Genomic DNA, 21,942 nt, shown 5'->3' on the forward strand with positions numbered 1-21,942 from the left:
CATCGGCACTCTCTCGGAGAAATATAAAAATAAACGAAGGAGACCAACTTCAATACGATTCAAGTAGTATGAACTAAATAAATGCCAAATCCTTATGAACTTGCACCCAATTCATTTTAATTCACCTTGTTCATTTTGTTATATATATCACCTTAGTTCTTAAGAAACCAACCACATGTCATGGGGAACAAATCCCATGCCATTTTATTGATCAAACACTAATCAAGAACTTACCAATAGCATAAACAAAAACAGGGCAGCAAGTAAACCCAATAGCATATGAGCATTTTATTCAAAGTAGTATTTTGTTAAACCATGTACATCAGCAGCTCATCCCAAATTCATTACCATCCTCATTTCAGGGAGAAAATTTCACTAGTAAAATTTCATTAGCAATAACAATGAGTAGAATAGAGAACATCACCATTTACTTCAGGCCTGCATGTTTCTTACAACACGAGGTGACTATTGTTACTCGCGTCGCCCTCCTCTGGCGGCCGAGGGGCAAACCCTAGCCGCCGCCACTCACCCCCCACCTCCTCCCTTCCCTGCCTCGCCGCCGCCGGAGGGGGCCCGGCAAAGCCGCGCGCTCCCCGAGGATGGTGGCGGCGGGGCGCTTTCTTCCCCTCCCGCGTCCCTGGCGAGAAGGAGCTCGCCCGGGCGCGGCTCAGGGCGGCGGGCGCGGCGGCGGGCGTGGCTGCTAGGCGGGCGCGGTGGCTTTTCTTGCTGCTGGCGGCGCGTGGAGCTCCGGCGGTCGTGGGCGGCCGGGCCTTATCTGGGCCGGGCTGGCCATGGCGGCGCGGCGGACGGCCGGCGCAGGCCCCCCTGGTCGTGGGGGTGCTGCGGATTGCTGCAGCAACGGCGGCCACGGCGAGGGCCCTGGGCCGGGAGGGCTGCGCGGCGGCGGCTTCGGTGTTGGACACGAGGTTGCTGCGGGAGGTCTGCGTGGTGGTTGGTGTGCCGTCGCCGGCGTGTGGAGGCCAGGGCGGGCGCGGCATGTCCCTGGGAGGAGGAGCTCGGTGAGGGGCGCGTCGGGACGGCGGCCTCGGTTTCCTCGGCGGTGTGGAGGCTGTGGTGGCCAAGTGGGCGGCGTGGCGGTTGGATCTGGGAGTTCTTGTCTACGGTCTTCGGTGTTCGTCTTCGGGCCTCGTGTTGGTGTTGGTCGGCGTCCCCTCTATGTGGCGTTCCGGCGGCGCCCACGGTGTTCTTCGGCGATGCTTCGTTGGCTACAGGCGCGTTGCTCTGGGGTTAGACATCTGGCGGTTGCAGGTGGTGGTCTGTGTCGGTCCTCTTTTGGGCGGGCGCGAGTTTTCTTGGGACTCTTCGCTGGGCGAAAGCTTTGTCTTGGCGGCCGGCCAGGACCGACGACGGTGACGCCCGTGGGCGCCGCTTCCTTCTTGAAGGCGTCGTCGAAGTGGGTGTCACTTGATCTCCGCCCGGGCTCTCCGGGGGAAACCCTAGATCCCTGCGGGTGACTCGTAGGCTTCCTCTGAAGCCATGACGTCGCCCTGCGGTATCGACACTGATGGCCACGATGACGAGACTGCTGCTGCAACCTCACCCTCGCGCCAAGGTACTGGTGGCGCCAAGGCGGTCGGCGACCCCTCCACCGCATCCTCAAACAGCTCCGCCTTCACCGCCTGCCCGTGGGACAGCGGCGAGCGGGGCCACCGGAGAGCACAATATGTGCGGCGTGATCGAAGCGGCACCGTAATTGAGTGCCAAGGCCATGGCTAGGGTTCTACTGGTGGTGGCGGGGAAGGCGGAGGCAGTGGTGTGGCCGTGTGAGGATGGGGAGGGGAGAAGGAGAGCGAGAGGAGGAGGAGGGGAGTCGGCAGCCTCGGCATGGAGGAGGGGAGACGGCCGGCGTGCGGCTTCGGCATGGAGGAGGGGATAAAGTGGCAGCGGCGTGGAGGAGGAGGAGGGGAGACGGTGGCGGCTGCGTACGGGCGAGGGAGGGGTGGGATGATATATAGACGTCGATCGGTTCTATTTCTGTGGCGCACCTGCCACAGAATGTCTTAATTGTGTGGCGCACCAAGCAAGGTACGCCACAGAATGCCTTATTTTTGTGGCACACCAAGCAAGGTGCACCACAATATTAGTGAAACCAATTATTGAGGGTGGGGTCCACCTTATTTCTGTGGCCCATGTGACCGTGGTGCGCCACAAAAACATGCTATTTCAGTGGTGCAATTGGTCTAGTGCACCACAAAAATATATTCTGTGGCGCATACAAAACAGGATTGCTTCCCACGTATAGCTAGTTTCCTACTAGTGAGATCTTTTGTTTGGTTCTTGTTTTCTCCTCCGTTAACCCATGTTTCTTTGCTATGTAAGTGCCATGGATTTCGTTGTGTAGTCGTTATGTTTGTATCCCATTTTTTTCCTATTAAGGAAAATATTCATGCTTGCTAATGCATTCGCATAAAAACGTGATAATTTACTTCAATATCCATTTACATGCCAAATATTATTTCCACTCACTATACGTGCATGTCGCGGTCAAGTCAAAGTTGTTTCGCAGACAGCTACGTACATACGATATTCGCATCACCTTGTCAAAACTTCTCCTCATAGTCACTGAACGTGGTTAAAAAAGGCTCGGGCTGTCAACCTCTTCATCACTAGAATCCACATGCATGTCGTGGTGATCACAACTATCAACGGGGATTGTCGATATTTTGGTCACCAGGAATGGAGCTATCGCGATATCGCTATGCATGCACCACGAGAAGTGACGGTTGTTGCAAGTCGTCGTCATGGCATGCATGCAGCCTTAGCTTCAATGCAATGTGATACCTTTTGAAAACATTTGAAAAATAAGGCCATGCCATCAATATACATCACCAGTCTCCACATGGAAGTCATCATCACCGGGAGAAATGGTTGTTCGAGTCACCCGGACCACGGGTACACGGCACTACCACGGCAAAGCCGCCGGTACAGTGCAAGTCGGCGTCATGGCCGTGTGCATGCACCTATCATGGTAGTGCAGTGCGCCACAGGCTTACATTTTCAATTTCAATGGCGATCTATCGTTGCCGTATCTAGAGCTAGCCAGCAAAGGATGCCAAATTAAAGCTACAAATTCAAGTTACCTCGTACCACTCCACAATCTACCACACCATGGCTTGCGGTCTCCTTCTGTCCGTGGCGGTCGTCGCCGTGACGCTGCTAGCATCGCCGCGCGGCATCGTGGGAATATACCCGTGGGTGATCTGCGAAGATGACAGCCTCCTAGCGGACAGCACTTACAAGGCGAGCCTCAGTCTCCTGGCCACCACCATGTCCAAGAACGCCTCCACATCCCCGCCGGGATTCTTCGCCACCGCGGAGGCTGGCATCGCCCCGGAGCAGCTGTGGGCTCTCGCGCTCTGCCGTGGCGACGCCACCTCCTCCGACTGCTCCAGCTGCCTCGACCACGCGTTCCAGAGACTCATCACTTCCTGTGACTACAAGGTGGCCACCATCTACTACGACCCCTGCTTGCTTACCTACTCCAACGTCCACTTCCGCTCGGCCGACGACACCCTTTACAGCCCATATCACCCCATCCGCTACAGTTTGAACGCCACCGCTGAGCCGGCGCGGTTCCAGCGTGTCGTAGCGGCGCTCATGAACGCCACTGCCAGAAGCGCCGCCTTCAACTCCACGCGCCTCTACGCGTCCGGGCAGGCCGACTTCGACAAGGAGCTGCCAGAGGTGTACAGCTGGGCCCAGTGCACGCCGGACTTGTCGCCGGACCGCTGCTGGAGCTGCCTCCTCCGGGCCATGAGCGAGTTACCGACCTTCTTCACGGACGCCATCGGGGCAAGGGTTCTTGGGATCAGGTGTAGCATCAGGTATGAAACACAACCCTTCTTCAATGGCTCGGCGACGGTGCGGCTGTCGTCGGTATCATCAGCCACAGGGCCGGCGCCGGTCGTGGTGCCGTCTCTAGCAGCGGTTGGACAAGGTGAGTCGTCCAAGCTAGTGTATCTTCACATTTTAACACTTACTACTAGAACTTAATTGAGTACCCTTTCATTCCTTAAAATTTATAATTTGAATCCCCGTTGTTTTACAACATGCATGGAACGATATATTCAAAACCAAGATGATTCAGTGGCTACATCATTCGCAAAAAACTGAGACACGCTACAAAAAATCGTTCCGTTTAAAGGAAAAGCATTCAAATGTCTAACTTATGTCATGACGAGTTCAAAAGTGATCTGTGACATGGATGGAAAGACGAATCATAGCTTTTTCATCATTACTAGTGTATATCTTTGCGTCCGCTGATGTGTGACACCCCTATCACGCAACAAAGGAGATTTACATGGATTTACATTAAATTAATATGGACCGTCTTCTATATTACCGAATCGTACGGTCCAGGTCGTGTTTACTACCAAATATTTGATGTACTTCGTCCAATTCATATTACTTGACACTAATATAGATGTATTTAAATATATTTTAATTATAGATACACCCGTTTTAGTGGCAAGTAATTTGAATCGAAAGAAGTAGTATATTTCGCTGTCACGGGTATACAGGGCCGGCTCTGGCCCAGGGCAAAAAGTGCGACGGTCCGGGGCCCAACCAAAACGGGGGTCCATTTTTATGGCACAGTGCATATAGGAAAACGTAGAAAAAAAATTTAGACCCATCTAGCATGCATGCAGCCTAAATAGGGCCCATTTATAAAGTTCTGGGGCCCTCTAAATCCTAGAGCCGGCCCTACGGGTATATTTGATAGTTCACTCTTGAAACCCACAGTCAAGTCCGCGTAATCTGCGAGTGCTAATCAGAGATTTGGTAGTTTCACTCTTGATCGCAAGACGGCGTACTGCAGCCTCCGAGACAGTCTGAGAACTGCTCGTGCTTCCTTGCGTGCCGGTTGTGATACGCAGGTGTCCTCGCAAGCATGCCGATCCTAAAGTGATTTGAATAATTACGGATTAGTTCACATCAAAAAAATAATTACGGATTAGTTCAGGGTTAATTAAAGAAACGATAATTCAATCCTGCCTATTTTGCATTGGGCACAACTCTGGCGTAGACCATATTGACCATTCACTACGGGGAAAAACGGCCAGTCCAGCCAATCAAAGATATCTTTGTCATGCGCAGCAACTAGCACGCACAAAAACTACTTGCACGGCAAAAACTACTTGCACGGCAAAGTATAAGAGCAGCGCACGGCAAAGAATATCTACACGGCAAAGGCAGCAGTTGCGCACGGCAACGATCCTGCGCATGGCAAAGACAAACTAAAGTGGACGGCAAAGAAACTACGATGGCAAAGATCCTACAAGCCGCACTGCAAAGATTGGCAGCACGACAATGGCTCTGGACGGTCCCGTGCCGCTGCCTTTGCCGTGAGGGCAGCCTAGTTGCACGGCAAAGGCCCCTTTACCGTGCATTCCTGTCTTTGCCGTGCGCCATAAAAACCCACTTTATTCATTAACAATAATGGTTACATCTTTCACTAAAAGAGGTCTAATCACTACGGGAGAGCACGGATGTGCCGACGGCCAAATATCGGGGCCGTCGGCACAGAAGCCTCCGGACCGCGGCGACAAGGATGGCCGTCGGTACAAGCCGGCTGTGCCGACGGCCACCGTCGGCACAGTTCTGGCCATCGGCACAGGAGCAGTCAGGCCGTCGACACAACATTTTTTTTCTACTATAGACCTGTGCCCTTCTGTATAGCTTTTTTCTATTTCTGCACAACAGTCTTCAAAAAAGCATAACTAAATCATTCTAATTGAGAAAAATAAGTATAATATATCAAATTTTGCAAAAAAATAAGATATATCATAGAAAAATATAAAAAATGGAATATTTCAAATACCTAAACAAATTTTCTTGAAATGAGCTATCATGTTCGAGGTTTCATGGCTTTCACACACGCCAAAAATGAAAAAAAATTATCGCACGTGGGTCGGATTAGAAATCCGCGTCCGGGGTCTTGCTTCCCATCCTAGGGTCCACACACGTGCCAAATATGATCTCGTTTCGGCAAACTATACCATACCGAGGCCGTTTCCCACCTCATTTCCCCTGAAATCCATAGAACTACGGACGTGAGAGCCCTTTTCGTGAAGGGTTTTTCAAAATAATTTCCGTATCCCAGTTTTGACAAACGGAATAGTTACTATGAAATATAAAATGACGTCACGCGGCTCCGTGGGAATTTTGGACTTCGTTCAAATTGACATCTGGCCAAAACAGGACCCCCGGGGCATGCGGTATCGCCGTACCGGGCGTGCGGGTGCACCCATTCACGAACAAACTAAACGGACAAAAATTAGCACATATAATGATGCGTCGTTGAACTAAAAACAATTTTTCCGACATTTATGGAGTGAGGGATAGTTCACCCCTAGTTCAAATCCGGTTAGTTTTCAGCGGATTCGGCGGGACACCGCCGGAGGCTGCATGGGTTCCCAAAAAGCTAACGAGTGCACATGTCATGTGATAGGTGGTGCGTAGGTGGTCTAAATCATCGCATGGAAATTTCACGTCATACTAAAATGCGCCCCATGTAGCTGCTTCACAAATAAAAACCGTTTGGACACGCTAAAAATGAAACGATGGTCGTCCGTGGGTCGGATTAGAAATCCGCGTCCAGGGTCTTGCTTCCCATCCTAGGGTCCACAAACGGGCCAAATATGACCTTGTTTCGGCAAACTATGCCATGTCGAGGCCTTTTCCCACCTCATTTCACCTGAAATCCATATAACTCCGGACGTGATAGCCCTTTTCATTAAGGGTTTTTTTAAAATAATTGCAGTATCCCAGTTTTGACAAACGGAATAGTTACTATGATATATAAAATGACGCCACCTGGCTCCGTGGGATTTTTTGACTTCGTTGAAAAAGCCATCTGACCAAAACATGGTCCCCGGGACATGAGGTATCGCCGTACCGGGCGTGCGGGTGCACCCATTCTCGAACAAACTAAAGCACAAAAATTAGCACATATAATGATGCATCGTTGAACTAAAAACAATTTTTCCGGAATTTATGGAGCGACTGATAGTTGACCCCTAGTTCAAATCCGGTCAGTTTCCAGCGGATTCGGCGGGACACCGCGCGCGGAGGTTTCACGTCATACTAAAATGTGTCCGATGTAGCTGATTCACAAATAAAAATCGTTTGGGCACGCTAAAAATGAAAAGATGGCTGTCTGTGGGTCGGATTAGAAATGCGCGTCCGGGGTCTTACTTCCCATCCTAGGGTCCACACACGTGCCAAATATGATCTCGTTTCGGCAAACTATGCCATGCCGAGGCCGTTTCCCACCTCATTTTCCCTGAAATCCATAGAACTCCGGACGTGACAGCCCTTTTCGTGAAGGGTTTTTTCAAAATAATTGCCGTATCCCTGTTTTACCAAACGGAATAGTTACTATGACATATAAAATGACGTCACCCGGCTCCGTGGGATTTTTTGACTTCGTTCAAATTGGCATCTGGCCAAAATAGGACCCCCGAGACATGCATTATCGTCGTACCGGGCGTGCGGGTGCACCCATTCGCGAACAAACTAAACGGACAAAAATTAGCACCTATAGTGATGCATCGTTGAACTAAAAACAATTTTTTTTGGAATTTCTGAAGCGACGGATAGTTCACCCCTAGTTTAAATCCGGACAGTTTCCAGCGGATTCGACGGGACACCGCCGAAAGCCGCATGGGTTCCCAAAAAGCTAACGCGTGCACATGTTATGTGATAGGTGGTGTGTAGGTGGTCTACTATCATCGCACGGAGGTTCCACATCATACTAAAATGTTCCCCATGTAGCTGCTTCACAAATAAAAACCGTTTGGGCACGCAAAAAATGAAAAGTTGTCTGTCCGTGGATCGGACTAGACATCCGCGTCCGGGGTCTTGCTTCCCATCCTAGGGTCCACACAAGTGCCAAATACGACCTTGTTTCGGCAAACTATGCCATACCGAGACCGTTTCCCACCTCATTTTCGATAAAGTCAATCAAATTTAAACAAGAGGTAATTGATCTAATGCTTGTGATTTTTGGGTAAGTTAACTTTGTAGGTTCAAAAGATGATATGGATGTCATATTTGTATTCCTCTCATTTTTCTGATCAATTTAGACATATTATTTGCCAAATTCGCATTTGCTGATATTAATTATTCCATATTAAATAAAAAGACAGAAACATAAAATCATTTAATTTTTTTTTCAAATTCTATATTATTATTATTTATATATATTAATTATTGTTTACTTAAATAATTGTTTAGAATTCAAAAATATAGAGGTGTGACATCACGATATAAGGGTTAATATGATAGATATGGTAATATTAACATCAAGATGTCATTTCTTTCATGGAAACTCGTCCGAAGAGAACCAAGAAGTTAAGCATGCTGGGGCGGGAATAGTGTGAGGATGGGTGACCAACGGGTAATATTAACATCAAGATGTCATTTCTTTCATGGAAGCTCGTCCGAAGAGAACCAAGAAGTTAAGCATGCTGGGGCGGGAATAGTGTGAGGATGGGTGACCAACGGGTAATATTAACATCAAGATGTCATTTCTTTCATGGAAGCTCGTCCGAAGAGAACCAAGAAGTTAAGCATGCTGGGGCGGGAATAGTGTGAGGATGGGTGACCAACGGGGAAGTTTGACCACAAGTGCAAATTGACCTAAGATTAAGTGTACTAAGTGTGATTGTGAAAGATTAACAAGTAAAAAAGTAGAAGAAGAAAAGTGAATAAAAATAAAATTTTATTTTTTTTCAATTTTTTTTGAATATTTTTTCGAAAATAAATTTGAAAATTTGAAAATACTATGCCGACGGTAAAATCGTCGGCACAACAATCTGTGCCGACGTTCAGTCTGTATCGTCCCCGACCAAAACTATACCGACGATACTACGCTGACGATCACCGTCGGCACAGCGTATGCCAACGGCCTTCTGGGCTGTGCCGACAGCTGGCGGCCGTCGGCATACTCCATCTCTCCCGTAGTGAATGTCAGCGGGAGGATCATCTAGCCAAATAGCTGGGTGAGAGAATTTCGCCAAACGAGGTAGTTCATGTGCTACATTTTTTTGCTTCTCGATTAACGTATTCACTACTTTTGGCATCCACCTTGTGGATCTCGATGTGGTGGCTCATGAACGGAGCAACGTGAGGTCGCGGCCCGAGTTTCAGCAAGTGGCCCGTGGATGGAATTAGAGGGCAGGAATCCAGGGGGTGGCAGCGGCAGATCAAGGCCATGGCGACACATGTGCTCACGGAGTTGGCGGCGGAGGACCAGGGCGGTGTGGGAGATCGGGCGGTGACCGCCGCAAACTGGCTGCTAGGATGAGCTCTTGTGGGTTGGGGAAATGGAGGTTGAGGGGAACACGGTCTAGGTCGCGCTAGAAATAGAAATTACATAATACTACACCCTGAAATCTGTAGTACTCCCTCCATCCCGCGAAAAATGTTGAAGGTTTGTTAAAATTTAAATGTATCATTCGAGATATTTCATGGGACGGAAGGGAGTACAATGTACCATAAATCCTCCATTTCATATTCATCACTCCTCACAATAACTTGCTTCTTGTAATTGTTATTTCTTTATTTATTTTTTGCATAGCCAAGTTTTTTTTTTGCAAAACAATATCTCATTATTAACAATTGGAGACTCCGTACTAGACACCCCGTAGATCCACATTACTAGAATTGCTTAGATGGTCAGATCTTAATTCAAATGGTAGAGTTAGATGAGAAGGTACTATTAATTACTATGCACCTAATATATATTTTAGTTTATCTGTATATTTTTATTTACAATTTAATAATTAGCTAGTAATATTGTACAGATTATAAAATAAATTAATGGTTGTATCTGTTAAGGACTTTTACACTCTCTCTGTATCAAAATACAAGGGTTTTCAAGGTGTAATATTTTGCCAAATATAGAGGTATTGCAGGTTTTATCGGGATTTTTTAAAATGAAAGATTTTTGCAAGAAATAATTTTGTATTTCTGTGTCATGAATATTGGGTGGATGCAATTTATACAGTCCTACTGTTCAAGCGATTATTAAAGCAAAGGATCTTTTTTTTTCGAGAATTACAGGGGAGATCAGTTCCCCACCGCTTGTTATATTACTCGAGTTGACTTTGGCAGTCACAACATGCAGTAGGAAAGAAGGGGAGGTACAGGGGGATTTAGAACGTGGCATACAAACATCTAAACACCAGCAGAGAGGACAGAATTCCGAAGACCATCTAAACTCCCACGGTCATGGGTCTTGTACCGCCAACGGCAAATCACAAGGTCATCACCCGCCCGACGGAGCACAAGGCGTGCGGTGGAGGGCTTGGCGTTGAAAGCGAGGTCATTCCTCGCCTTCCAAATTGACCATAAAATCGCTGCAATGCCAGCGCGCCAGATAGAAGAGTCCACAACAGTCGGTGGAGTGAGGTCCCAAATGGAGAAGTCATCGCGAGGGATGGGCACCCCTAGCCTGGCCCAGACCTCCACGGAGATGGGGTAGTCGAAGAAGAGATGCCTCCTGGTCTCAGTGTCAAAACATGCCGCGCAGGAGTCGGAGGGCGCGCAGTTCTTGAAGAAGAGGTTGGCTCTCGTGCTGAGCCTGTCGATGTCGGCGCGGTAAGCGAAGATGCTGATCTTCGCGGGAAGCTTCAGCTCCCAAGCCTTACATGCAGAAGCATCAGGGGCATGACGCGGGGAGAGCATGCGGTAGGCCTCGCGAGAGCTGAACGGAGGGGTCGAAGGAGAGTCGATGAAGCAGAGATCCTGCCCGTCGACGAGAGCGACGGCGTCCCCATAGCCCTGGACAATGGCCAGCTCCCGCGCGGCGACGGAAGACAGTCGGCGCTGCAGTGAGAAGCCCGAGGCGACGACCGTGGACACAATCGCATGTGGCCTGGTGAAGTGGGAGAAGAGCGCCTCGTACCGCTCGGCTAGCGGTCTACCGGGGAGCCACCTGTCGAGCCAAAAGGAGGTGGTGGTGCCACTCACGATACTGGCGCGTGTAATAGCACGGTAGAGCGGGAGGCATTCCCGCACAATTCCGTCGAGGAAGGACGGGGTAGAGGTCATGTCGCCGAGGTCGCGCCCTGAATGTTGTCGAAACCAATCTTTCCAAGGAAGCGAGTCAGTCTGGTGGAGTCTACGGACAAAGTTTAAGAGAAGACACATGTTCTGCCGGTGGAGATCCTTAACACCGAAGCCACCCTCATGTTTAGACAACAAAACTTTATCCCAAACAATTAGACAACGAGCACCCGAGCAAGAATCTTTGCCGGTCCAGAAGAAGGCGCGCCTCCTCTTATCTATACTTTCGAGCACACCCTGTGGAAGCAAATACGAGCACATATAGTAGGTAGCAAGGTTGTTCAGCACGACATTGCATAACACGAGGCGCACACCAGAAGAAAGGAGTAGAGCACGCCACCCCGAGAGGCGACGGTCGAAGGATAGGATAAGCGGGGCGTAGGCTGAGATGGGAAGTTTGGTGGGGGAAAGCGGGAGTCCGAGGTAGGGCTGGGGGAAGGAGGAGACAGGACACCCGAGAGAGGATGCCATGAGAGCCTCATCCCGAGGAAGGACGTTCATAGGGATAAAACATCATTTGTGGAAGTTTATCGCGAGCCCGGTGGCTGCGGCGAAATCGTTAAGAACAAGCTTGAGATGTGCCGCGGCCCAAGCGTCCGCTCGGCATATGATAAGCATGTCGTCCGCATATTAGAGGACGGGGCAGGGGGTGGTGGGCGAGAGGGGGTGCGACAGCATGCCAAAGGTAAACGCATTGCGAATCAGGCGTTGAAGGACATCCGCAACAATGATGAAGAGGTAGGGGGAGTGCGGGTCCCCCTGACGGAGGCCATTTTTGCAGCGTATCCAATCACCGGGAACCCCGTTGAGGAGCACCGCAGTATGGCCGGTTCTGAGAATACGGTCCATCCAATCGCACCAGAGGTCGTCAAACCCCCGAGGACGAAGGATGGTCAGGAGGCTATCCCAGTTGACCGAGTCGAAGGCCTTTTTGAAGTCGATTTTGAACACAAGGGTTGGGGCTTTGCGCAGGTGGCAGCATCTGATGATGTCAGTAGCATAGACGATGTTTTCCGAGATCCGGCGCCCAGAGAGGAAACCAGTCGGGTCAGCGTCAACGAGGGAGTGGATAGCCGCCTATAACCTTGTGGTCAGGACCTTAGTGATGGCTTTCATTATGCAGTTCTGGAGGGAGATAGGCCAAAAAGGGAAGGGTTGTTGGCACCGTCGGTTTTAGGGAGGAGGACGAGGAAGGCACGGTTGATGCGGGTGAGGTCGATGTTGCCCTTGTAGAAGGAGTCGAAGACCGCAAAACATCAGAAGCTACCATGTCCCAGAAACACGAGAAGAAGGAGGGACCAAAACCATCCAGACCAGGACTAGACAGCTTGTTCATGGAGAGGAAGGCAAGTTTAATCTCATCGCGGGTGAAAGGAGTGATGAGGGACACAGGGAGCGAGGGGCCCGCGGGATAGAGCGACCTGAGGTCGAAACGCCAGGAGGTAGGGCTAACGGCACCTAAGAGCTCGGAGTAGTAGGCCTTAAGAATGACAGCTTTACCAGGGTGGGACGTGGTCGTAACCCCATCCACCTCGAGAGAAGTGATGGAGTTACGCCGAAGGCGGCAGGTGGCTGAGGTGTGAAAGAACCTAGTGTTCTCGTCGCCCTCAAGGGCATAATGGACCTTCGCCCTCATCCTCCAATAGAGGGGCCTCTCTTTAATAGCCAGGTGGAGCGAGTCCATGGTGAGGGAGCGAAGACGGTTCTCGAGAAGGGACAGGGGGCGTGATCCCTCCAGGATGTCCAGGAGTTTAATGAGAAGCCTGCAGTCCTGTTCTCTGAGAAGAGAAGGGGAACGCCGCTTTTCCCAAGCCTTACAATGAAATCTGCATTGGCGAAGGCGTGCAACAAGCTGGGAGGTGGGGTCGAATTTGGAGGTTCCCTGCCAGTGGCAAGCAATAATGCTGCGGAAACTAGCGTGAAGCCCCAAGGTAGCATCGTACCGAAAGAAGGCACGCTTGGGGATAGAGGTGGAGATCGTGGCGATTAGCGGAACATGGTCAGAGGTGTCTCTAGTAAGGGAAGAGAGAGAGGAGGAGGGGAAACAGTCATTCCAAGCGTGATTGATGAAAACCGGATCCAGGCGAATAAGGGTTGGGGTTGCACGGCGGTTGACCAGGTATAGTTACGATCGGACAGGGGAAGCTCAATCAGACATAACTCGTGAATAGCATCGTTAAACATGGGCGCCTCCGAGAGGGAAAAATTATCGTTGTTGCGGTCGGAGGGATCTCTGGTGAGATCGAAATCACCAATGATAATCCACGGGACACCTTCACTAGGCTCGTGAGTAGCGAGGTGGGTTAGAAAGGTTTCTTTCTCAGCCCGATCGCAGGGGGCATAGACGTTGGTAAAATGGAGTCTAGAGGCATCGCAGTTAAGCGCAAGGTCGAGCGAGAGAGTGTGACGGGAGGAAAAAGAGTCCACAAGATAAAAAAATGTTTTGATCCTAGGCCGAAAGGAGACCACAAGAGGATCCCACAGCGTCAACGACACGGTTATTGTGGAGATTGGGAGGAAGGAAGGAGGCGCATTTCTGGGCCGAAAGAGAACTCAGTTTGCTTTCCTGTAGCGCAACCAGGCTGGGCCTGGCGGCGGCAAGGGCAGCACAAACGGAAACACACCTGTCATCCTCACCCAGCCCGCGAACGTTCCAAGTCTCAACAGCAAAGCAAAGCGTTGTACTCATATTGTAATAGAAGGACACCGGTTGGGACATATACGATCATAAGGAGACAGCTCAGTCCAATTAAAGGTAAACACCAATACATGTTTAGGATGAAACAAATAAAGAAAAGAAGGGGGCGAGGCTCCATCTAACTGGCGGGAGCAAGGACAGCTGCTCAAACTAAGATAGGTGATCAGGGATCGGGGAGCACGGGCGCCCGTCACGCAGGAGGGCTCCCGATGAGCACGATGACGGGGTGGCATCATTCGGAACCGGAGGACACCGGGGCAGCGCCGTCGAGGGCGTCGGGGTCGACGCCGCAAGCAGCAGCAAGGGCACAGAGGCGCGGGGTAGGGATGGCATCAGGGATCCCGTCACCCGCGAAGCCAGCGGCTGCAGCCGCCGCGCGCAAACGAGGAGAACCGGCGGTGAGGTCGAAGCGGGAGGCCTTCACGGCCTTGGCCTTGGACATCATGTTGACAAACATCGGCGGCTCTTTGGCAGCCAGCCGAGAGCTACGGAGGGCTTTGAACGCCGAGTCGACCGCGCGTTTGGAGCGGACCCTCTGCTTGCGCGCCGCATCCTCATGGTCCTCGTCTCCATCAGGGGAAGCAGGCTTCGTGCGGCAGGGAACAGCTGGCGCGCGAGCAGCAGACAAGGGGGTGCCTCCCTGCCCGTCGTCGACGACGGTGTTGACCAGAGGCGTGGCCGGGATGGCAAGGGTGTCATACCACTGGATGATGAGCACGGGAGGGTTAGGCAAGGAGTTACAAGGTTCATCGAAACGATCAGAAGAGCAAGAAGCCACAGAATTCACCTGCTCGGCATCAAGCCCAGACTCGGGGAATTGGGCTGCAAGCCTACGGGCCAGAACGCGGTCCCAGATCACCACAGGTGTGCTCTGGGCCGCAGGGGAGAGGTACCCGAGCTCAAACGCTGGAGGCACGTCGTCGATGTCCTCGAGCGCAGCAGCGTGCGCGATGCCGGCCTGACGACGCTCCACGATGCGCTGCCAAAGAGAAGCCACCGAAGAGTTCTGACCGTGCCCACGCTCTGCCGGAGGGGAGGCGTGGACCGAGTCCTCATCGATGTCGTCCATGCGCGTCACCCGAGCACCGTCGCCGCGCCCGCCACCCCCAGCCAGGCCGTCGAAATGGCTAAAAGGCCTGGTGGCCAGGTCCTCCTCGAATGGCCAGGAGCGGACGACACGGAGGTGCACCTCCCCCGAGCTCTGGCCGTGGCAGTCGCGCATGATCAGAGTGTTTGGCACTTCACCGCCCTACGCCAGCTTGAGGACGAGCCTGACCGCCGAGAAGTCGATCTCCGCGAGGCACAGCGGGTCGATGCAGCACACGCTTCCAATCGGACGGAAAACATTGCGGATGCCGCTCTTGTCCCAATGCTCGACGGGGAAGCCGATGGCCGTGACCATCGTGAGGCGCTCGATGCGCTAGACGAACCGGTTGCCCCCTCCTCCGGCCGCTCCAGCCTGATGGCGTGGCCTTCAAAGGGGAGGCGAAACATGTCCATGGCAGCGTCACGCTCCTCCTCCGACGCGAAGAGCACCAAGAGCACGCTGTAGTCACTGGCCGCAAGCCCGATGTGCAGGTTGCCGCCGATCTCCTCGAAAGCTCGGCGCAGGAGAAAGCCGGGAGACGCGGCAGCAGACTCAAACAGGGCATAGGCGAGGCGGCGGCTGATGGAGACGTTGGCAGCCGGCGACATGAAGATCTCCGTGACGCCTTGGCCACCAAAGAGGGAGCTGCGGACTAAGGTGGGCCGCCACGGGCGCACCATCGCCAGCCCCAGAGCCACCAACGGTAGGGGTCGAGCGATGCGCGTCGGAGGCCGGCGAGTCTACAGGCGCCACACCCCGAGGGTAGGGTGTGGGAGGGCGGAAAGCGGCATGGTGCACCGCAGCGACGACGCTCCTAGGGGACGGCGGCGAGGACGAACGGAGGCCGGACAGACGCAACCTAGGCGTCGAGGGTAAACGATGGTCAGAGAGAGAGGAAAGGCAGGGGGTGGCAGTAGGTTAAAGGGGGCAGCTCACATTTCCGTCGACGGTGACCGACCCGCCCACAGGCAGCGCAACAGAGAGGATCTCGGCACCCGAGAACGCGGTGCTCCGGCGAGAGGCACCGGTAACAGAGGCGGCGCCCACGAACAGGAGAGAAAACGAGCCTGGTTTGTGTGGGATTGCGGTGGGAGGAGATGTTGGAGAGGAGGGCATCCTTATAGGAGCGGGGGCCGTGCTCAGAGGTGTGCTGCATAGATCCCATGCCCGCACCGGAGTCGTCGTCGGAGTGGAGAGCAGCAGGAAACATGGAGGGGGCGAGGGATCTCGCGGGCGGTGAGGAAAAAGAGGCGGCATCCTCCTCACAGGCGTCGTCGGCGTCCTTCTGCTCGCATGGGAAAAGCAGGCGCCCAACACAAAGGGATGGGCCGGCCGGAGGCGTGGCGGGCTTCGAGGTCCTATGTTGGGGGAGTAGGGGCGTGGAGGCCATGGGCGAGCTGCAGCAGGATTCGAGAGGAGCGTCAGGACAGGGCTGGTCAACGGGCGTGCAGGCCATGGCTTTATCCGCTCAGAAACGTCCACGGTAGCGGGGCCCGCCTTGTCCAGGGCAGCCTCGAAGACTGCCACGTCGGACAAGTTTGACCCAGGTCCACGGTCAGGGTTTGACTGCGCGCAGTACACGACCATGGCGGAGCAAGGAGGCCATGCAGGCAACAACGTGGCCTCGCGCGCGGAGAAGTGGAGGAAAAAGCTGGATGAAAGGGGAAGCAGCCACCGTCGAGAACACGGCGCCGCCATGATTGCGGACGGCGAAGGCGTCAGGGAAGGAGGTAAAATGGAAGTTTAGGGCCGAAGCAACCAGCGAGTGAAACGACGAGAGTATAGAGTCAAGGAAAGCCGCACCTGGGGTCCGGTGCATCGCGCCGTCCTTCTTGGGCACAGCCGCGGGTTCAGGGCGGGGGCGCTCGTTGCCATCACGGCCTGGGACAGTCGAGATGTTGTCCAGCGCAGGGGCGGCGGCTTCGGCATCAGGATCACCGGTCACCATGGCCTCCACTGTCGTGAGGACGGCGTCGACGTCCGGTAACCCCGACAGGAGCAAGGGCAGGGGGAGCGAGCTAGGTGGGAGAAGGAGGCTTGGCTGGATGGACCCTAGACTACAGAACGGAGGGGTGTCGGCCGGAGGGGCGGTGGCCGACGAGGCGTCGCGCGCCGGCGGGGCGCGGTCGCCAGGGCGTACGCCAAAGCCCTCGCTCATCTCCGCTCTCTTGTCCTTTTCGAAGCAAAGGATCTACAAAAGCTATTTTTTGGGTTCTAGAGTTCCGATGTCTAGAGTTTCCAATAATTACTTTAGTTTTATCCGAATCTTAGAATTTGTGCAAGGGAAACCATTGCAGCAATCAACCAACATATCAAAAATTCTAGAGGATTAGAACCCAAAAATAGCTTTTGTAGATCCTTTGCTTTCCCCGGAATGACCATATTTTCTAACTCTTTTTACCCTAGAGTACATGATCAATGTTTTGTTCGGTTGAAGGTTGTGCCACTAATATGACACTCTAACAAGACATTTTGTTTTTGTTGCATTATTGAATAATTCACAGGAAGAAAGTTCAGAGTTCCTACCATGGTTCCTATCATTATGTTGCCTATGGTGGCAGCCATAAGCGTCGTCGGCTGCTTCTTTTTCTGGAAGAGCCGTGAGGCACTGACAGAAGAAAAGCAACAACGTATGTCCTGCAAATGCCCAAGTTCACTGCGTGAAATTTTTTTGCCATGAAAAGTCCACACTATTAAATATTTAGATACACTTCCGCTTACTATCAAATTGTCTTACTGGTATTCAAACAGATCCCAGCTATTCCGAAGATATTGAGAGTGTAGACACGATGATGATTGACATTTCAACACTGCAAGCTGCCACTTGCGATTTTGCGGAGAGCAACAAGCTCGGGGAAGGTGGATTTGGTGTTGTGTACAAGGTACAGGACGAGGAACGGATTAATAAGCAGATTTGCATTGAAAATTTTGAGCTTATATATGTTCTGGTTCTATTCAAAGGGAACGCTCCCCGATGGCGAGGAAATAGCAGTCAAGAGGATGTGGAAAAGGTCAACACAAGCATTAGAGGAGTTGAAGAATGAGCTGGCTTTGGTTGCAAAGCTCCATCATAAGAACCTTGTCAGGCTCATTGGTGTCTGCCTGGAGAAGCAGGAGAGACTGATTGTGTATGAGTTCGTTCCTAACCGGAGTCTCGACCTCATCATCTTCGGTACGCCATACTTGTAGTTCAACTCAATTCTGTCTTCATTTAATTCCTCTGAAACTTAAGCCAACTATATCTGATATGATGATCTTGATCTGTACTGCATATTTTGACTCAAAAACAGCGGAAGACGTTGTGAAGCGTGAGCAGCTCGACTGGGCAAAGCGGTACAAGATCATAGATGGAATTGCTCGAGGCCTGCAATACCTCCATGAAGAATCTCAGCTGAAAGTAATCCATCGTGATCTGAAAGCGAGCAACATCCTACTTGACATGAACACAAGCGCCAAGATCTCGGACTTCGGCCTCGCAAAGATCTTCCAACGAGACCAAACACAAGGCAACACCAACCGGGTCATTGGAACATAGTCAGTGCAAAGCCTCTAAGTTTTCATAGCAGCTACTGAAACCACGACCACAATTAATTAGCTGCTTTGATGTTTCAGTGGATATATGGCGCCAGAGTACAAGATGCGTGGGAACTACTCTGTGAAATCGGATGCGTTCAGTTTCGGGGTTATCGTCCTAGAGATCGTGACTGGGAGGAAGAACGAGGATGACAGATGTGGGCAATCTGAAGATCTCTTAACCATGGTATGTATTCAATTATTGTATTTCTTGCAACACAAGACCAATATAATGCTCTATGTATGTGAAGTGATCAAGTGACCGATGCGGCCTTGGCTCACAGTATCTGCACATCAAGAGCAATATGATACTAAACTATCTATGTACATAGGTCTGGGAGCATTGGACGACTGGGACAGTGCTAGAGGTGGTAGACCCATGCATGAACGACGGCTCCTCAGAGGAAGAGATGCTCAAATGCGTCAATATAGGGCTTCTCTGTACGCAGGGGAACCCAGCGGACCGGCCAACGATGTCTGCGGTGGTTATGATGCTCGGCAGCGAGACTGTGAATCTCCCTTCACCGTCCAAGCCATCCCTCGGCTCGAGGAGGAATGATGCAGGCGTCGACTAGTCTTATGCATTGATCGTATCCATCCTAATATATTGTACTGTATATGCAATAAGAGGGACAGGAGCCGTTCATTTTGCAATAAGAGGAGGAACGAGTGTAACATCAAGTTATCTTACTTTCGTATTGTAGAAATTATCTAAAAATATAATTTATCATCTTCATATCTCTTCACATGGCTTTGCTGAACTACTCACTGTAGCACATGGTCGCCCTACCGCCGTCCATTACAAGACGGATTGGGATCACCCACCCCGACCCTCACCACCTACTCCCAAGTCCCAACCACATCCGTGTTCCTCCTCCGCCCACCCCATTTCCTCAACCTTCGTCGCCGGCCTAAATCTCCGTCCATCTTTGGCCACTCCCTTTCTCGCCGACCTTGGCCCGAGAAGCCCTTCGTCACATCTCACTATTTTGCTGCCTGGAACCACCAAATCGGCGCTAGCGGGATAGGGGCTAGCACGTGTTAGCGGCGACAGTACACGGCGCCAACGGCGGCAAGCTGCAAGCGAGATGCGGCTCTAGAATGATGCGGCCGCGACTCCTTTGGCTCCTCGACGCGGCACGGATGGCCTCGAGATCCTGCCCGTCGTGGATGCTCCCGTCCTAGAACGCCGCCGATGCGCCTCTACGTACATCCATGTCTCGCACCCCGCCCATCTATTCCGCCGCTGCTCCGACGTGCCTTTGCCTCCATTCTTCCTATTTGCTCCGTCGTCGGATCAGATGCTACCGTCCCGAGATGTCTCTTTACCGACGACCTTGATGATGTGTGGCCACTCTCCTCGTCTTCCGCCTCCCCGTCGCGATGCGCGTCCCCGTGCATGAAACCCACTAGTGGAGCTCGCCATGTAAGGCAACACCGCTTGGTTGGGCAATGTTTTTTTATTTGACTGGATAGTTATGCCGACAACATAGCCGTCGACGTAGGCCCTCCCAGGTGCGACTCCAGAAGCTGCCACACGTCATACATATGGCAACGTCATTGGTGTAGCTCCCATAAGCAGATCTCCGACCAGAAGACCACGTTCAAGGCCGCGATAGAAACCAAGAAGGTTGACCTCAAGGTAGGCGATGATTCCAAGCAAATTTCGTTCGGAGCTGACATGGATCCCAAATAGGAAGACGCGTTCGTCGAGTTCCTACGTGCAAAGATGGATATCTTCGCACGTTAACCTTCTGATATGTCCGGAGTACCAAGGGAACTCGCCGAGCACTACCTCAACATAAATCCGGGTGCAAAACTGTTGAAGCAAGCTAAGCAACGTTTCGGTGATAATAAGCACCACACCATATTAATGGAGTTAGCAAAGTTACTAGAGGCATGTTTTGTAGTAGAAGTTATCTACACTGATTGGGTCGCAAATCCTGTCATTGTACCAAAAAGAATTCTGAAATACAAAGAATGTGCATCGATTACTCTGGCTTAAACAGCCACTGCCCAAAGGATTGTGGCGTCTTGTTAGTATCATATTTATATGCTCAAAGTGATAGTGTGGGACGTCCATAGATTGGGAATGCGAACTTTAAGGAGTGCTTATGCAGCCCTACACAGTTAATTTGTGTTTGTTATCAAACCGGAGAGTGGTTCAGAGCCCGTAGTGAAGAGATAATATTTCTGTATTCAATTATGATATCATTGTTGATAGTGTCCACTACTGAAAGTAAGAGCCCTAGGCCTTGTTTTTAACATTGAAACACCGTTTACTACCAGTTTTGCTACATGTTTGTTTACTTCCATTTTTATTTCAGATTGCAACTCATAATCATCTATATTACTTGTATTTCCCTATCTCTTCGTCGAACTAGTGAACATATACACCTGGCAAGTGTATTGGATGTGTTGTGGACACAAGAGACTTCTTGTATCGTGATTGCAGGGTTGTTTGAGAGGGATATCTTTGAACTCTACCTCCGTAAGTTCGATAAACCTTGGGTGATCCACTTAAGGAAAACTTGCTGTTGTTTTACAAACCTCTGCACTTGGAGGCCCAATATTGTATACAAGAATATAAGCGTGCATAGACATCAAACTCGCAGGCGGCGCTGAGCTGAGAGCGATGGGAGGGGAAAATGAGAGAATTAGGGAAGATAAACTCAAGGGGGTGATATTTATAGCCGGGAATGAGATTCGTCCTCCGCATCTTGTGGGCGGAACGCAAGCGTCGCGCCGTTGGATGCATGCCACGTGTCCCAGACCTAGGCAGTAACATCGGCAAAATGATTAAGTTACCGTTGGAATTACCCGAAAATGGTGCCTGATTAGGCGGAGCCATTTGGTCACTTTGAGTATCCGGGTGAGTTTTCCTGGTGCTCAATGAAAATTTTCGTGACATAGTGATTCGGAAAACTATTTTTGAAGCTTGGTCGATGGATGAAGTTCAGCGGAATAGAAGATTGTTTCGGTGTACGAACTAGAAAGAAGTTTTTTGAAGTCGGAGTTCTTCAAGATTTCCAAGACTTCCGGAATGGAGTCGGAGACCCAAATTAGGCGCGCATGCTGGAAGATATGGAGAACCTCAGAGAACTCTAGGGTCTACTGTTGTGGGTATACTTCATAGGTGTACCATCGATAGTGGCAAAATCCGGCAAGCCCAGGTGGCACACGGATGGTGGTGGTGACATATTGCCCACCGAGCGGCCCAGTTTCTGATGATCATGATGGAGTAGGTCTAGCCCAGGAACAAGAAGCCGGATCCTAACCGACGTAAGCCTATAGTCGGATCTGGTCTGGCCCGTTAAAGGTAGCTGGATCTAGTATGACACATTAGGAAGAAGGTGGATCCTTGACGTGCACGGCAATGTAATATTCCGTAGATAGGCAAGTTTGTATTTCGGCTAGGACTCCCTGATACGTCTCAAACGTATCTATAATTTCTTATGTTCCATGCTACTTTTCTGATGATACTCACATG

At 51.3% G+C, this 21,942-nt stretch overlaps 1 protein-coding gene across 1 annotated transcript; it reads left to right on the forward strand.

Moving 5' to 3' along the window:
* Positions 1 to 3,129: 3,129 nt before the first annotated feature.
* On the forward strand, positions 3,130 to 19,027 carry LOC124690587 (cysteine-rich receptor-like protein kinase 6). Its single transcript, XM_047223953.1, has 7 exons — positions 3,130 to 3,958; positions 17,384 to 17,509; positions 17,631 to 17,761; positions 17,841 to 18,051; positions 18,170 to 18,413; positions 18,492 to 18,639; positions 18,785 to 19,027. Exons 1-7 carry the CDS (start codon positions 3,130 to 3,132, stop codon positions 19,025 to 19,027), a joined length of 1,932 nt encoding a protein of 643 aa, XP_047079909.1.
* Positions 19,028 to 21,942: the final 2,915 nt, after the last annotated feature.

Source organism: Lolium rigidum, chromosome 2, assembly GCF_022539505.1.
Source record: "Lolium rigidum isolate FL_2022 chromosome 2, APGP_CSIRO_Lrig_0.1, whole genome shotgun sequence".
In the NCBI taxonomy this organism is placed as follows: Eukaryota; Viridiplantae; Streptophyta; class Magnoliopsida; order Poales; family Poaceae; genus Lolium; species Lolium rigidum.

Bases quoted from the DNA above. Each gene is read 5' to 3' on its own strand.
- LOC124690587 (XM_047223953.1), top strand. From the start codon at position 3,130: ATGGCTTGCGGTCTCCTTCTGTCCGTGGCGGTCGTCGCCGTGACGCTG. The intron at 17,510-17,630 runs GTATGTCCTGCA...GTATTCAAACAG, and splicing joins GACAGAAGAAAAGCAACAAC to ATCCCAGCTATTCCGAAGAT. The intron at 18,052-18,169 runs GTACGCCATACT...ACTCAAAAACAG, and splicing joins TCTCGACCTCATCATCTTCG to CGGAAGACGTTGTGAAGCGT.